Raw genomic sequence first — 16845 nt, forward strand, 5'->3', positions numbered from 1 at the left:
AGCAGGGCAACAAGACGAATTTGACAGATTAACTCTGCCCCGTTAGACACGTCAACTTAGTCCCCCTAATGTCTGGGGGGTGGCAGTGTGGAAAACTGCCAGTTGCCTCATTTGTAACCCTCTGCAAAGAAACAAGTAATAACTCTCTCCCTTTCTCTATTCAGCTGTTTTTCAGTTTAACTCCTTTACTGTGTTAGATATATAGTATATCTAAATTGCCTTGCTCTGTCTTTTTTAGGTCCTGAAGGTGTGGAAGTGAGGTGCAGAGGTGAGGTTCGGACCAGATCTTCTTCGGGCTTGCCTTCTGCAAATACCTTCCTCTGGATTAGAAATCACCATTCACTAAAGGGCCTACAGCAGCTATCTAGCAGCAAAGGAGACTAATGCTCATGAACCTTCCCTTCATACCCTTCTCCTGAACACTGCCTCTCATCTAAGCTTCGTCTGAGCAGAGAGAGCAGACAAAATGGCGCTCAGCTCTCAGCCTTGGCCTCCTTTAATCTGGCTGTGCATGGGATTGCTTCTTTCCTTTCTGTCACCCATACATAGCAAAGAATGTCCTTGTTTGTGCGTATGCGAGATCCGCCCTTGGTTCACCCCACAGTCGACCTACAAGGAGGCAACTACAGTGGACTGCAATGACTTGAGGCTCACGCACATCCCTACCAACCTGTCAGCAGATACCCAGGTGTTACTGCTTCAAAGTAATGCCATCTCACACACCAGTGGAGAGCTGGAAGCACTGTTCAACTTGACAGAGTTGGACCTATCTCAGAACAACTTCAGCACTGTGGAAGCGGTGGGCCTCACAAGCATGAACCACCTGACCACTCTGCATCTAGAGGAGAACCAGATCAGTCAGCTGCCAGACCACTGCCTGGGAAACCTCTCCAACCTCCAGGAGCTCTACATCAACCACAACCAGATAAATTCCATCTCTCCTCGGGCATTTGCAGGCCTGCATAGCCTACTGCGCCTTCATCTTAACTCCAACAGGCTCCATGTCATAGACAGCCGCTGGTTTGAAGAAACACCCAACCTCGAAATCCTCATGATCGGGGAGAACCCGGTCATTGGCCTCCTAGACATGAACTTTAAACCTCTAGGAAGCCTGAGGAGTCTGGTTCTGGCTGGCATGGACCTCACTGATGTGCCAGCAAATGCATTTGTAGGTTTGGATAACCTGGAGAGCATTTCTTTCTATGACAACAAACTAGTCAGAATCCCTCAACTGGCCCTTCAGAAAGTTCCCAATCTGAAATTCTTGGATTTAAACAAAAATCCAGTTCGCAAAATGCAGGAAGGAGACTTCAGGAACATGCTACGTCTGAAGGAGTTGGGCATCAACAATATGATGGAGTTAGTGTCTATCGACCGCTATGCTCTTGACAACCTACCTGAACTGACGAAGCTGGAGGCGACAAACAACCCTAAGCTGTCTTATGTCCACAGGTTGGCCTTTAGGGACATGCCCTCCCTGGAGAGCCTGATGCTCAACAACAACGCCCTCACCGCCCTTTACCAGCACACTGTGGAGGTGTTGCCCAATCTGCGGGAGATCAGTCTGCACAGCAACCCATTGCGCTGTGATTGTGTCATTCAGTGGATGAGTTCTAACAGGACCACTATACGCTTCATGGAGCCCCTGGCCATGATGTGCAGCTCCCCAACAGAACTCAGGGGCCAGCGGGTTCGAGAGCTGAGGCTGGTGGAGTCCCCGGAGCAGTGCCTCCCCCTCATATCCCACGACACCTTCCCCAGCCATTTGAACCTGGAGCTGGGCATGAGTGTCAGTCTGGACTGCAGGGCCATGGCTGAGCCAGAGCCAGAGATCTACTGGGTGACCCCTCTTGGGACCAAAATCACTATAGATACTGTGTCAGAGCGGTACCACTTGAGCAGTGAGGGGACACTGCGGCTGTCTCATGTGCAGGTGGAAGATTCTGGTCGTTACACCTGTGTGGCCCAGAACACAGAGGGCGCTGACACGCGAGTCGCCACCATCCGCGTCAATGGCACCCTTCTTGACAGCGCCCAGGTGATGAAAATCTTTGTCAAGCAGACCGAGTCCCACTCCATCCTGGTGTCCTGGAAAGTCAACTCAAATGTTATGTCCTCCAATCTGAAGTGGGCCTCGGCCACCATGAAGATTGACAACCCGCACATCACCTACACAGCTCGCGTCCCTGTAGACGTTCATGAGTACAACCTCACACACCTTCAGCCTGCCACTGAGTATGAGGTATGCCTCACAGTGTCAAATGTCCACCTGCAGACGCACAAGTCTTGTGTTAATGTGACCACACGTAGCGCCACTTTTGCCCTGGACCTGTCAGACCAGCACCCAAGTGCGGCTGTGCTCGCTGTCATGGCGACCATGCTGGCCTTCCTCAGTCTGGCCACTGTGGGCGTTTACATGGCCCGCAGATGGAAGAGAAAAAACTACCACCACTCTCTGAAGAAATACATGCTTAAGACCTCCTCCATCCCCCTCAACGAGCTTTACCCTCCACTGATCAACCTGTGGGAGGCTGATGGTGAGAAGGACAAAGATGGCAGCACAGAGGGAAAACCCTCTCCTGTTGACACCACACGTAGCTATTACATGTGGTGAGGATTTAGTAAGGAGGCCTGGCTGCCTCTCCAGCAGCACAAAGAGACACACTTTTGCCATTTTGGTGCAAAAGTTGAATAAAGTTGCAAATGTTTTTTTGTATTCTCAGCTTTGCTAATAAGAGGCAGAGTGATCAAGGACAGGATTTTTATTAGTATAGCGTATCGCCTTTGTTTGATTCTTTCTATCTCTTAATTGTTTTGGACTCTCCAAGATGGCAGCTGTATTTAGCCTCCAGGTTGTCTTAGTTGCTATGCTGTTTTCCTTGGTACATTTTTGACTCTCTTTCTTTTGGGTTAATAATCTGGCAGCAGGGGATGACTGTCATCTTGCAGCATTATTAAGTAGAGATCAGTGTTTTTTTCTCTGTTTTGTAAAACAGGTAATCTGTTGTGCACTGATAGATAACGGAGTTTGTATGAACTTCAATTAAAAGCTGACAGCGGGGTTTAGACTTGTTAAACTGTCTACTGAATGTTAGCAATTGTGCAGTAATGTTGTATCAACTATACCTTTGAACTTTCTGGTTTAAATTGCAAGAGAATAGGATTTTAGTTTGCTGATAAATGTGATGTTTAATGCTAGAAATACAAATGTTTGTTTTTTTACTAAGGTGCACTAGAAACTTTTTGACTCTTTCCCCATTTACTCGCTTATTTTGCTAGATTTTCTTTCGCTAATTGCTTAGTTTATTATTTTCACATGCAACATGTATACTGAATAAGTCAAAATAAATAATTTTTGGTTCTTTTGCAGACATATGGTCTTTTTTTCCCCAAGTTATTATATCCTTTGAGTTTAGGCAGACACACTCACTTTGCTGAAACATGTTGTTGGTTTCATGTGGATCCTAAATCACATATCATAGAGGAACTTAAGCCCGTCTCAGTCACAGCTTACTGAATCAGCTTTATACCATGACAGTGCTCACTGCCCTGTATCAGCTTTTCAGACAGAGATTATACTGTGTCAGCTTAATTTCTCAATATTGGTAGATTCTTCAGACAGACAGATAAACAGATAGATAGATAGATAGATAGATAGATAGATAGATAGATAGATAGATAGATAGACAGATAGATAACTAGATATTTGAGCATTTTCTGCCCTCTGGTGGACACTGTGCACTACAACTACATATTAAACCTGCTTAATATGGCTGTCAGGTATGTACAGGTACAGTACCACTGAGAGATTTAGCATCAATTAACCAAACCTTTAGTCTTCCACACACAAACAATTCAATATAACCCTTCTGAGTCTAACCAAGAAAAAAAAAAGCTTTATTCGGTTAGCTTCTCTTTTTATTATGGAAAAATTCACACAAAGTAAAACTAAGGGATATAATAGGGCAAACATGTCGAAATGTTGAAACAATAAAATTAATATATATAAACTTTCAATTTGAAGATGCATACATGAACACAAGCACACACGCGTGTGCACACGCACGCATGCACGCACACACACACACACACTCGCACACAAAGAGAAAGACAAATGGTTTCATTCAGGGTTCCATTTGTCACCGACTTATCATAGCTTGCAAAAAAATGTCTAGAAAAATATTTTTACAACAATCTCTGTGTTGTTATACTGTACATTAGGTCATGTTCATTAAGAACTGACTTCAACTGAATTCAGATCTCTTTCCACATTGATCTTTGCTACTGATAAGTTCTTTGACCCAAGCAGAAACAATGAGCTGAGTTGCTCAGGTCTCTCTCCACTTGTGCTCAGAGGTGTAAAGAGAATGTTTCTATACATTTTGAATGAAAAAGTCTGAAAAGTCTGAAAAAATAAACTTTTAGTATTTAGGAGTGCTGACAGTATTTGCAGTAGTATAGGACATTCTTGACTCCAAACAGTTTGAAGCCCTCTGTCTTTTTTTCTTCTTTTAAATCACCTTCAGATGCAAGCTAATGCGATGGCACGTAAATAGCCTCACTATCAATACTGCTTTCATGGTTTTACTCTGCCTCCAACACTGGGGTCAGAGAGCAGGCAAGACAAGCAGGTCAGGTCACTGTTGCTCCTGAGAGACACAGCGAAAACCAAGATTAGAGGCTGAGCTGTCTGGAGTGTTCTGGCTTCGGGCCGCACATCGGTATCTGTAACAATAAGACTGGAGGAAGGGGAAAGAAAAGAGGGAAACTTACTGTCAGTGAATTAATTTTCTCAGCAATGGAAAACTGGTTTGTTACAGTTTTTGAAATAAACACAAACTATCGAGACAATCACACAGCGACCAGTTTAGTTTAGCCACCACTTTATTTCTAATTTCTTAATCAATTTTTTTTTTATTCATCTTTTATTGAACCTGTTTGTACATATGTGTGTCTGACTGTTGTCCTCTCCTCCCTCACATGGTTTATTTATATGAAACAAACAGACCTTTGTGCTTCGGACTTATTTTGCATGCAATTAGTTACATTCCCATAGCAACCACTGCTGGTGGCAAACAAACTGGAATGCCCAGTGGGCGGCTCAAATGGTGTTGCAGATAAAATAAATGTACCGTATGTGCTGGTATGAGCTGTCTTGTACTCTCTATGGACATTATGAAATTTTCACATTTTTCAAGTGTCTGGAAACTACATCCAGAAAAATAGTGGTTCTACTTTAGCCTTGCATACTGTACGAGCAGGAAAAGACACAATAGGACAGAGGCTGCATTTTCCATCTGTAATCAAACAGGTGGAGAGTAATAGACAGCTCACCTACTCTCTTTACAAATGCTGATGTCAGAGCTGTTGTTATTTAGGTTCATTACTTGCTGTAACACATTTGCACCACTAGCATGAACTGTTTTGTTTTCGCTGACCCACACTCATCATGATAGACCCCACTGCCAACAAAACAAGCCGCTTTAACAGTTAAGCATCCACATTAGTAAAAAAAAAAAATCTAAAGAAAATAATTAGTATAAAAGTGCTTAAGTGCTCATCTTCTTTACCTTGTGGCACATGTATGACCCCCCCTTCTTCACCTTGTCTGTGCCTGAAGGAGGACCTTTCTGAGAGAGAGGAGGACGAGGAGATGTCAGAGCCAAAATAAACCTGGAAAACTAAAAGTCTTAAGAGGTGATTGTGCTCTTACTGGGTTGTGTTGCCGGTCTGTGGTGTGATGCACATTCCACCAGTCTGAAGTCCATTCCCAAGCATTCCCCACCATGTCATACAGACCAAAGCCATTGGCGGGAAAAGACATCACCTGTAGGTTATGAGGAAATAGTACCACATTAATGCAGGTTCTAATTAAAAATTCTTATTAGGACAAACTATTAGAAAAACAGTTGTTTCTGATGAAAGCATGGCAGATATGTAGTCCCTATAGCATACTGCTGTACTGTAGGTGCATATTGTTACGTTTGCCAAAATGAGCATGTGACTCTGAGGGAACTTTCCAAGAAGTGACTCACAAATGCAGATCATTTAGCAGGCGATCTGGATTTACAGACAGTCTCATCTGTTTTTCTCCATTGTTCTTTCTATTGCCTTATATGCCACTGAAACTATTTTCGTGTTTGTAGCTGCCAAAATCAGAGATGAATAAAAAACATGTTGCATTGTACTCATTATAAAGTGTTATTATAATTAGTGATATGTAGATATATCTGTATTTTCAACTTGTGGGATCAGAGAGATGCAGATAAAAAAGACAATTTCCTTTCAGCAGCTCATACCTTTAAATAATCTGAGTGCATACAATCATGATTGATACTTCTAAAATTGAGGCTTTAAAACCCCCCCTGTAGAGAATGAGATTGGATTAATATTATCTAATGGTTATTCATTTGATCTCTGGAAGCTCCAAGCTCCTGGTGTGACTTTATCGACTTCTGAAATGAGCTCTTATCTCCAGCACCTTTCATTTCCCTGTAGATTCTATAGGCAGCGGCTTAATTATAAATCTGTTTCCAGTTTCGTGACAATGGCTCATGAGCACTCGTCCTCCTCCATTACCTGAAATATGACGTGTCTTTAAACGCACCCAAACTGTGGCATTTCTCTTTCTTTGCTTGACTTACAGGTGAGGTTTTGATGTATCCATCCTCTCCAGAGTTATGGCTGGGGAAATCCCCCTGCCAGAGGTTGGCATAGTGTTGTCCATTTGGGTTCAACTTGTTTCCCCAGGGGTAAAGTCTATACGCAGGAGTAGCACATCAGGAAATTGACAAGGGGCGACCACAGCACATGGACAAGCACTGTAATATTTTATACTCACATAATGAATAAATAACATACCTGTCTTTCAGGCCGCCCCTGCAGGCATACTCCCATTCTGCCTCTGTAGGAAGTCTCTTGTTGGCCCAGGAGCAGTAGGCGACAGCATCTGCCCAGGACACATGTAGAACAGGATGGTCCGGCCTACAAACAAGAGCTAATTACTGAGCTCCTGTTTCATTTCTCATAGTTTGCTTTTGCCAAAAGATATAACAGAAATAAATAAAAGCAAGTGAAAGTAAAGGTTCAGTTTGGCATTGATATGCAACTCTGACATGGAGTAATGAAAATGTGTATTCCTGAAAATAAATGAATTATGAAGATTTTAGAACAGTAAGTACAGCGTGTATCTACCTGTCTGCAATGTTGGAGTCTGGACCCTCAGGGTGCCTCCAGTGTGCCCCTTTGACTGGAAGCCACCAGGGGGCAGCAGCCACCTAATAACAACGTGATGGTGAACAATGGTTACACACTGATGTTATGCTTCTCTCATGCGCTTGTTCGATTTTCCTCTCACCTACCCTCCTCAGGGTTCATCTAAAAGTGTCCTTAGTTTACCGATGATGGTACTAATGGTTTCTAGTGTTGCCATACTAATGGGCACATGGCACCTTCTCAGCCACATGATCAGGCTGCACATGACAACTGAGATGAAACAGTAAATTCCCTGCTGTCTGGCTTTCGTCTATGGGAGGCCTGCTGTGCTCAGGCCTCGTACAACCAATCTGTGAACATTCTCAAAACTTAAATAACAGTGGTGTATGTCTTCATGTCTATCTAAAGCCAAAAATATGTGCAACCTCAGGCTGGTACTTTTCAGATAGAGGCTTGGTGCAAATATATAAGTCTAAAAATGATCAAATTAATCATGGTCTGAGCAGGATTAAAAAAATACCATATAAACAAAATGACACAGACACATAAGATATTCAGGCTACTGCATATCATATTCTCAATGAAACACACACAACAATGTCTTTCTTCTTGTTTTTTCTGAAAGCGTTGCCTCACATGGCTTGTGGGAAATCTTTGTCATATGCTCCTTGAGGATGAAAAACTCAATATCATTTACTGCTCTAGGCAAAGTTTGCAGTTGGCAGCGAGCATAAGAAATTGTTAATTTAGGAATATTTACTTCATAGATGAGAAAACTTTCCCATTCAATTGAATGAGAAAGTGGTCTCAGACATTTGGATCCCACTGTATATATCTTATCATAACTAAGCACTCTCTGCTACTCTGCCTGCTTCATTACTATAGGAAAATGCAGTCTCTATCATATTCTTTGAACAGCTTAACTATTTAAAAGAACAAGCCATTATAGCCAACAATGCTTACAGAAGGTGTGACGTCCAAATACCTTATGCATTTAAAATGTATACTGTATGTAACTACCTTTAGTAGTTAGTTGAGAGTGGTAGTGGAGATAAAATGTAATGTGGTAACATAATTTGAAGACAATATAAAATACTGTGATTCAATCTGGACCACAACTGAACAAAATGAAAATGTTAAAAGTGGCACTTCAAAACATTTACAGATTGTCAATAGAATAAAGTAGGTCATAAATAGATAGATTTTTAGGTTGTGTGTGGCGTGTGCATCTGTAAATGTGTGTGTGTGTGTGTGTGTGTGTGTGTGTGTGTGTTGTGTGTGCATGTGTAAACATGTTTGTGTGACTCTGTGTCCTGATTTAGTTGTCTCTGTTGTGAAGTGCAGAGAAAGAAAAACATCTTTCTACAACACGTCCTACTGGTGCAGTGAGTCGTACAGAGTGTTGAATAATCATACTTACTGCTTGGGTGATTTGGTTTTTGACTGTGTCAGTCAAAAGTCCCTCAAATACAAATGAGTCTCCAAATTTCTCTGCCTAAAAGTACAAGGATAAAAATATTATTAAGTTATTTATTAAGGTGATGCCCATTGACCTTTAAACATTCCAATAACCACAGCCACATATTTGCTTTCATTTTTGATTGCTTTGATTGATTCAACTGATTTTTAATGACTTCACCAACACATTTTAACACGCAGTAATTATCTCATACCTCAGTAACATATCCTGTGGCATTGACAAAGCTCTGGAACTGCCTGTTAGTGACTTCCTGGATGTCCATGTTGAAGGAGTCCACATGCACCACCCTCTGAGGGCCTTCTCCATCTGCAGGGATGCCTGGGTTGTCCGTCCCCATCAGGAATTCTCCTCCAGAAATCAGCACCATCTGTATCCGAGAGCAGTTTTAATGAATCTCTTAAGTTTGAAGAGGAAGGTTACAGAATTAAAAAAAGATTATGAGTGTTTCAAAAGGCTGGGAACTTAATCTCATCGCTTTGAGAGCTATCTGACCACTAGACTTTGCAATACATGTTGAAGAAGAACATAATACAACTAGGAATTGATATCAGCAGAGAAACAAATGCATTTAAAAATCAACAACGACAAACAACAAAAAAAAACATCTTATGAGTGAACATAATTATATCAGATTAACAGTTGGCTATCAACATATTTGTAGTGCAGCATAGAAAACAATTCTTATTATTATCCAAATTATTACATATTTTTTAAGTATTTCTTGAACAATGCTATTTTTACATCCTACATGGTGGCACCAGAAGTTGCCTACCTTCCATTACCTCCAGTACGTGTTGTGCAGGGCCTGTCATGTAATATTATCTGAGGTGTTCCAGGACAAGGAATACTGGAATACTTCCATGCTCTGAGCTGAGCAGTCACACTTCTTCACCAGGATTGCCAAAACTAAGCAGTGTCAAAAATGACACTCTCATTGGTAGAACTTGCCAAGTGAGAAACTGGAGTATAAAGCACAGTGTCCTTTCTGAGGATGAGATGAGACTGATCTATAAATAATAGTGAACAAGGAAATGAAACTAAACAATAGTCTGCTGCATCTATCAACCACAAGGCCTTTTTCTGAAGCGGTTTGAAATGAAAGTGGGTTTAAAAAACTGCTGGCGACTTCCTGCTCAAACTCGTTATATTTATACTGCCAGCCGTGGAGGCCCGAATTATTGTGCATCAAACTGAAATGGCAGATATGGGGTAAAGCTTGACTTTCGTCTGTGCTGTTGCTGAGAGACAGCAAGGCAACTTACTGTATCAGCCTGCTGACAGACTACACCTGGGTAAAGTATGTTGTACAACACTGCAGCCACACGAGCCTCACAACACTGACTGCTTTTGAGCCTGTGAGCCTGTCCAATAAAGCAAAAGGGAGTTGCTTGGTATTCACATGACAGGAGCCCCAGCTCACCTGGCTCTGCATTGTCCTCTCCCCTCCCTGAGCCTCAGGCGGCCTCTCATTGGCGCCTTTGGAGTATTTGACAGCTGAGTCTACTGAAACTGTCCCGTGCTCCACCGCAGGGTCCACGGCGGCTCTCTTTAGGTTTCCGCAGCCGCAGCCCGCCGCTCCCTGCGGGGCGGCGCCTTCCTGCTCGGCCCCACATGAACTCTGAAGACACGTAACTTTGTTCACACATCCAAAGATGATGAACAAAGCAAAACAGCGCAGCATTCTTTCAAGAAGATCTCCTCAAGTTGTTGGTAATCTTACTTCCGCAAAACCACGTGGTCAGTCAGCTGGCTGCGACGTCACAAGTGTAACTCTTTCCTGCCCGAAGTGAATATTTGTTGTTAATTTCTATTAATCCATTCTCAGTCTTGCAAATTATGAGCAGGGGTTGTAAATAAAGCTGTTTTGATGTACATTAAATCACCTACTTGAAAATACCATTCAAATAATTGTTCAATCAAAATTATTAATACGCTGCTGTGTGACAGTTAAACTGTCTTTTTTTTGCACCACATAAATCAAGGCACTGCGGTGTGGGAGTGATAACAGCTCATGTTTCCTTGGTGGTACGGGATAGGGCCACAATGGACATCATTTCCCAGCTATCAACACTGCGAGCGCTTGAGAAGAAGAAGAAGAAGAACTGGCAGCGAGCCAAAACGGCTCAGCCAAGCCAGTGTGCCGCCTGCCTCAGTGAACACAGCCCCGGAGCTCCGACAGGCGCGGAAAGGTGATAGAGCTGTCAAAAAAAAAAAAAGAAAAAAAGAAACTGGATTATTAAAGTCACTGACGGCTGGATCTCACCCTCGGCGAGAGGAGAGGAGAGGGGAGGAGAGGAGAGGAGAGGAAAGCCACAGTCATGTTGTCTTAGCTGCTCCACAGAAAGCTGAACATCCGAGCGTTTACCACAGCCGAGGTAAAGTTGAGCGCACAACTTGTTCACTTTACCTTCCTCTATCTCTGTCTTCTTCTCCCTCTCCTTCTTCTTGTTCTTGTTCTTCTGCTTCTGCTTCTTCTCGCAGAAGAGGACGAAGATTTAATTCGCTCTCCTTAAATGGTTAACAAAAATTCTCCCAGCTCATGACCGGTGTGTGTTTGTGATGTTCTCATTTACTCAAGTGGCCAAAAAAAAAAAAGAAAAAAGGAAAAAAAAAAAAGAAAAAAAAAAAGAGTCTCGTCTCCGATAATAATTTCCTACTGCTGTGTGAAACATTGTGATTGCGGATGCCGTTTAAAATGACACCGGGCGCACTGACTCAAGTTTCACGTGTGTTTTAGAGGTTAGATAAAGTTTTAATGATTTATCGACATCAGTGAGATGGGACGTGCTTCCAAAAGCAGGCACATAATCCCACCCTGACTGGAGTGAACCTGCAGTGCCCACACATATCTGCAGCTTCAGTGGCGATGACCTGTTGCCTTCCTGGTGGGGCAGCATCTCTTCAATCATTAACTGTTTAACCATGACCCACAACATACAAATACAAACAGGCTACAGTCATATCAAACAGAGACGTTTCCTGCAGCTATGCAAATCTATACAGCCAGTCAGTGGTATCAGTGTAGTCGCGACCTCTCAGGGAAGCTTCTCTTCTTAACATTGTGCTGCCACCTAACTGGGAGCTCTGTAGCTACACGAGTACTGCTATTATCATATCTGCGAGTGCACCCTGTGTTACATATCTGCAGCTGAGGAAATGTAATTGGAGATCATTGTCACATAGTAAGGATGTTTTGTGACAGTAACATTTCTAAGATGCAGAACAGGGTGTGAAAAATGTTTAAAATGTTTACTTTTCAACTGAATGTACTCTTTTTTTCTTAAAAAAAAAAAAATCCTTTCTCCTGCTGCAGGTGTTCCCTTTGCGTGTGTCGAACATGTCGGATAAGATGTCCAGCTTCCTACACATTGGGGACATCTGCTCCCTGTATGCAGAGGGATCCACCAATGGTTTCATCAGCACCCTGGGGTATGTCCATCTTATTGGCTGAACATTGTGTGTGTGTGTGTGTGTGTGTGTGTGTGTGTGTGTGTGTGTGTGTGTAAGCCCATTTCACACATCTCTCTGTTCCACTGCAATCTGAGCAGTGTTTGGAAGGAAGGAAATTATACTAGTAGTGGTGACTGAATTTTGGTTCCATCGGTAAGAGCTTTTCCTTCTTATCCTAGTCACGCATGCGACTGATGAACATTTGTTTGCCTGTATCACAGCCATCAGTTCCTACTGTCAGTGACAGAATGGGATTAACTAGGTGGGTCAGGAGAGATAAATGGCTGTAATTTTGCCGTTCATCCCACAGAACAAAGCTGTGAAAACAGAGGGTGGCCTTTTTGAAGTGATGCTTTTGACCACGACCGACCCCCACCACTGATAGTGCCGCGAGAAAAGGAAATACAGGGGCGACAAATGCATCGTTAAAGATAAAGTGTGCATGTGTTGTGAGAGTGTGGCAGGAGTGGGTGTGGAGGGTAGAGTCAGAGGAAGAAACGCTGAGGTGGTGTTGTGCACAGTGCTCAACACTAATGGTAAAACTCTTGTTTACAAGCACTCATTCACCCACACAGTGGCAGTAATATTGTGTTGTTGTCTTCCATCTCCATCATATCTGGAACAGAACAGAACTGCTATTGATTTTCCCGAAGTAAGATACACATTGATCATGAACAGAATGGATATATTGGTCTTGAGGTATCACTAAAGTATCACGAATGCAGTATTTGTTGTTAGTATAGTATATGTTGTTATCCACACTTATTGCATTTAACCCTTCCTCTTCTGTTCTGAATAGAAAAGGGGAAATAAGAGAAAGCTTGCGTCAATATTTTGTGGTAGAAATCAGCAGATATCTATTAGAAGCTGCTGTATATGGTGTCATGCATCAGAAGTGCTATCAGCCCAGTGTCCAGCGCCCCCCCCACACACACACACACACACACACACACACACACTCCGACACCCCCTGCTCATGAAAAATGGAATGACCTACAGCAAAGACTGAGTCACTGTAGAGACATTGTGGCCTTTCTCGAGTTCCAGTGCATCCCACGTACACACACACACACACACACACACACACACACACACACATGCTTGTGCACATACTTACAAGCGCACGTATTTAAAAAAAAAAAATGAATAAAAAAAAATGTGATGACAGTTTTGGCTTTGAGCTACACACGCACAAACCACCAACACAGCTGCATTCACCAGATCTTCTGTACTCAGAGGAAGAAGCTGGACTGAGAAGAGAGAAAACCCCTTTGAGCATTATAACTCCTCCTGCTGAGCAGCAAGCCCCAGCTCCTGTTTGGTCACTGGAGAGAGGTGTCTATGAGCAAATTAAATGTTAAAAATGCTGCTTTGTACTGTGAGCCTGCAGCAGCACTTGTTCTGTTTGTTCAGATGTGTAACTGCTAAACTCGTGTTAATCACTGACCACTCTTGAGAGGGATCAGCAAGTTATGGGCATCGTCCCACACATGCAGATGACCGCACACACATATACTGTCTAATTTCTACATCCTAGGTATGTCCTGACTTTTTTTTTTTTTTTTTTAATCAAAAGTTTGCAGCCTTGTTCCTTGAGGTGTACAGGGAGGAGGAGTAGACAGGTCTGTTTGGACAACTGTAGACATTCCCCGGGAAAAAGGCCTGAAATGGATGTGGGATTTGGCAGGTGTCCAGACAAGTGTTATTCTAAGCCAGTAAAAGCTAAATTTGTCACCAGAAATTCCCGCTTGCCCACAGCTCATCCAATCCAGAATGATTTTCTTTATTGTGTGGAGTGGGAGAGTAAACATGCTGCAACCGTGTTAGAGCTCTCAATGAAAATAGGAAACACGAGCAGAACTTTATGTTGTCAGTGCTTTTGGCTGTGTTTAACTCTTTTTCTTTTAATACACAGCCAAACCAGCGCACACACATAAACACAAAGGGATTATATGAATATATATATATATATATATAAAAATGTGACAAACAACAACTCAAATACAGGAGCAAAACACCACTCTCAATACATCTCAATAAGTATGTTTATGATGATTTACTGTCGCACTGAAAATGTATTTGATTATCGAAACATTAAACAGCCATTTTGATAATCAGATGATCATTTAAGTAATTTATTTAGCAAATAGGTGAAACCTTATACAGCGTACTTCCTGCTTTTCTATTGTGAAGATTACTGCTGTGTTTACTTACTTTTTTTTGGTTTATATTATTGTAAATTTTAATGCCATTTGAGTTTGGAAATGTTTTCAGTTTTTGCTAGGCTATATTCAGTTGTGATTAATCACATAATCAAAAGATAATTCAGACAGAAATTGGGTTGGGATTAGGGCTTTTTTTTAAATTATTTTCACTACTGAAAAATTTCATTGTGGGGCACCCCGGTTGCTCAACTGGTAGAGCGCGTACCAATTTGGCTCAGTCCAACCCATGGCCCTTAGCTGCCTGTCATCCCCTCTCTCCCCAACTTTCCTGTCACTCTCTCACTGTCCCTCTCTGAATAAAAGCAAAAACTGCCCCAAAAAAAAAACTTAAAAAAAAAAAAATTGCATTATTTTCTTTATTAATCAATTTATCATTTGGTCTATAGAGTATCAGAAAACAGCCATTATGGGTCCGACCAACACTCCGGAGATATTCAGTTTACTATCGTAGAAAACTAAGGAAAACACCAAATATTCACGTCTGAAACTGGAACCAGCTTCTGCATTTTTGCTTTAAAAAAAAAAAAAAAAAAAATTAGCTAAACAATAAATTGATCATCAAAATAGTTGCATTGATGTTATGTTGATTGAATAATTGATACCTACCTATCTACCTATGATTTCAGACACCAACCAGACACAACACCAAAACATAGCCAAGATATCCAAAACACAGATCACAAATCGTCTGGTTTCCACCAGTGTGTGTACTGTGCAGTACTTGCGCGTGATTAATAGTGTTTTTATGTGTTTATATTCACAGCTTGGTGGATGACCGCTGTGTCGTCCAGCCTGATGCGGGGGACCTCAACAACCCTCCAAAGAAGTTCAGAGGTAAGAGACAGAGAGAGTGGTCTCCTCTCGTCCTCCTGAGGCCTGACATCATCACTCTAACTGCTGTCTGTTTATACTGTGGGCTCTGCTGAATGTGTTATGCTGTGTTTCTTTGGTGACAGCCACAATATCTCTGCCCACTGGACTTCAAACAGGGCTGCTTTTGACAATGTTAATGGTGTGTGTGTGTGTGTGTGTGTGTGTGTGTGTGTTTGCGCGCACGCGTACGTGCTTCTGCATCCATGCATGTATTTATAGCTGTGTGTGCTTGCTCGCACACCTCATCTGCGGAGGTAGAGGCAGATGGAGAGAATCAGCTCTGATGTTGGTTTGTTGGAAAAACAACAACACTTGAAAAGCTGCTTTCCAAACAAAATCCTTGAGATGACTCTTTGGGTTTAACCCGCTATTATTAGCCCTCATACAGGAAGTAGAACTCATGACCCTCAGTTCTCAGGCTAGAGGTTTCTATCTCTGGGGAGAGGCCTTGCCTGACATTGTGCACAGAATATGGGTGTTATTGAATGCTTCTGTGGAACATGTCACAGGATCTTGTACAAAATATAAAAAGCAGTATTTTTTCTTGATGCTGCTGAATAAATATTTGATTGAAAATGGTTTGATTTGATTGGACGTTTGGTAGATAAATGATGTTTGATTGCTGAAGAAGTTACGTATGAGGAATATCCTCTTAATGCATTGTTTTAAATTTCAAGTTAAAAAATTCCTATCAAGTTCCACAGTTTTGGAATAACCTAAGGATACCTTGTGAAAGAGATGTAGCGCTGATTAGTTGATTAATAAGTTAGTCTTCAACAGAAAGATAATCAACAACTCTTATGATTATTGATCGGATGTTTAAGTCATTTTTCATGCATAAATATCATTATCAAGTTCCAGCTTCTCCTGCTTTTCTCTGTCTACTATATGATTTTAAACTGAATATCTTTGGATTTTGGATTATTGGTTAAATAAAACAAGCAGATTGATGACACAATAAAGGGCTTTTCTGACCAGACTAGACAATTAATTGGTGAATTGAGAAAACAGTTGGCAGATTTATAATCATTAGTTGCATTATATGCATTTCAAAAAAATGTTTTACACTGTTGCTTTGCAGACTCTCAAATCTTTGCAATGTTAATCAACTTGATTTTTAAGGTTCTGCAGCTCGGCTTTGATCTGTGTTAGACAGCATGTATTCCATTTGCACACACTCACACTTTACGACGCTATCTGCTGTCTCAAGGGTACAAAGAAGAGTGCGCTGTATTTAGAAAGTAGAAAGCTTTGATGTGAGCAGTGACCCACACAGCTCAGCTCTTCAGTGGGTCTCTGGTGTCCCAGGACAGGTTATCTCCCTCTAGAGAGACAATCACTGTCAGCACGGTAAACACAGAGTGCAGACTGATACGTCCACGCCTGCAGCAACATGAAAGACGAGCCTCTTTCTCTCTGTCTCTGTTGCTGTGTGTGTTTCAGTGGCCCTATTCCCTGGACCTACACAGGGAGGTTGAAATAAATGGCATCAAAAAAATGCTAGCAGCCTCTGTACTTGTCTAACAACTGCAGTTTCCCATCCAAACCATGATCACCACCCAACCAAGCATAAACATCTATTTTGCAGTTGACTTAGCATCA

General features: G+C 42.0%; 3 protein-coding genes across 6 annotated transcripts in view; 2 read left to right on the plus strand and 1 right to left on the minus strand.

The window, feature by feature from the left end:
• Positions 1 to 342: 342 nt before the first annotated feature.
• LOC111221730 (leucine-rich repeat neuronal protein 1-like) lies at positions 343 to 3311 on the plus strand. Its single transcript, XM_022745256.1, has one exon. It carries the CDS (start codon positions 467 to 469, stop codon positions 2612 to 2614), a length of 2148 nt encoding a protein of 715 aa, XP_022600977.1. The 5' UTR covers positions 343 to 466; the 3' UTR covers positions 2615 to 3311.
• A 596-nt stretch (positions 3312 to 3907) lies between these two features.
• Positions 3908 to 11267, minus strand: sumf1 (sulfatase modifying factor 1). 4 transcript variants are annotated; one of them, XM_022745362.1, is made up of 10 exons: positions 11103 to 11267; positions 10116 to 10893; positions 8889 to 9062; positions 8636 to 8710; positions 7195 to 7277; positions 6862 to 6984; positions 6645 to 6759; positions 5714 to 5827; positions 5604 to 5630; positions 3908 to 4739 (listed from the first exon to the last, which is right to left on the minus strand). In XM_022745362.1, exons 2-10 carry the CDS (start codon positions 10374 to 10376, stop codon positions 4638 to 4640), a joined length of 1074 nt encoding a protein of 357 aa, XP_022601083.1. In that variant the 5' UTR covers positions 10377 to 10893; positions 11103 to 11267; the 3' UTR covers positions 3908 to 4637. The 4 variants fall into 4 exon arrangements, with proteins under 4 accessions (XP_022601083.1, XP_022601082.1, XP_022601084.1 ...); XM_022745361.1 differs by having other exon boundaries at positions 5571 to 5630; XM_022745363.1 differs by lacking the exon at positions 10116 to 10893 and having other exon boundaries at positions 5571 to 5630.
• The window catches only part of LOC111221798 (inositol 1,4,5-trisphosphate receptor type 1-like), a 68424-nt gene continuing 62483 nt past the window's right edge, over positions 10905 to 16845 (plus strand). Inside the window, exons 1-3 of the mRNA XM_022745366.1 lie at positions 10905 to 11070; positions 12009 to 12124; positions 15134 to 15204. Coding sequence (XP_022601087.1) covers positions 12033 to 12124; positions 15134 to 15204 — 163 coding nt within the window. The 5' untranslated portion in view covers positions 10905 to 11070; positions 12009 to 12032. The remainder of the gene's footprint in view (positions 11071 to 12008; positions 12125 to 15133; positions 15205 to 16845) is intronic.

Source organism: Seriola dumerili, unplaced genomic scaffold (genome assembly GCF_002260705.1).
Source record: "Seriola dumerili isolate Sdu_G_001 unplaced genomic scaffold, Sdu_1.0 BDQW01000088.1, whole genome shotgun sequence".
NCBI lineage: Eukaryota > Metazoa > Chordata > Actinopteri > Carangiformes > Carangidae > Seriola > Seriola dumerili.

Bases quoted from the DNA above. Each gene is read 5' to 3' on its own strand.
- LOC111221730 (XM_022745256.1), top strand. From the start codon at position 467: ATGGCGCTCAGCTCTCAGCCTTGGCCTCCTTTAATCTGGCTGTGCATG.
- sumf1 (XM_022745361.1), bottom strand. From the start codon at position 10,376: ATGCTGCGCTGTTTTGCTTTGTTCATCATCTTTGGATGTGTGAACAAA. The intron at 8,711-8,888 runs GTATGAGATAAT...TTGTACTTTTAG, and splicing joins CCACAGGATATGTTACTGAG to GCAGAGAAATTTGGAGACTC. The intron at 5,631-5,713 runs GTAAGAGCACAA...CCTCTCTCTCAG, and splicing joins CAGACCGGCAACACAACCCA to AAAGGTCCTCCTTCAGGCAC.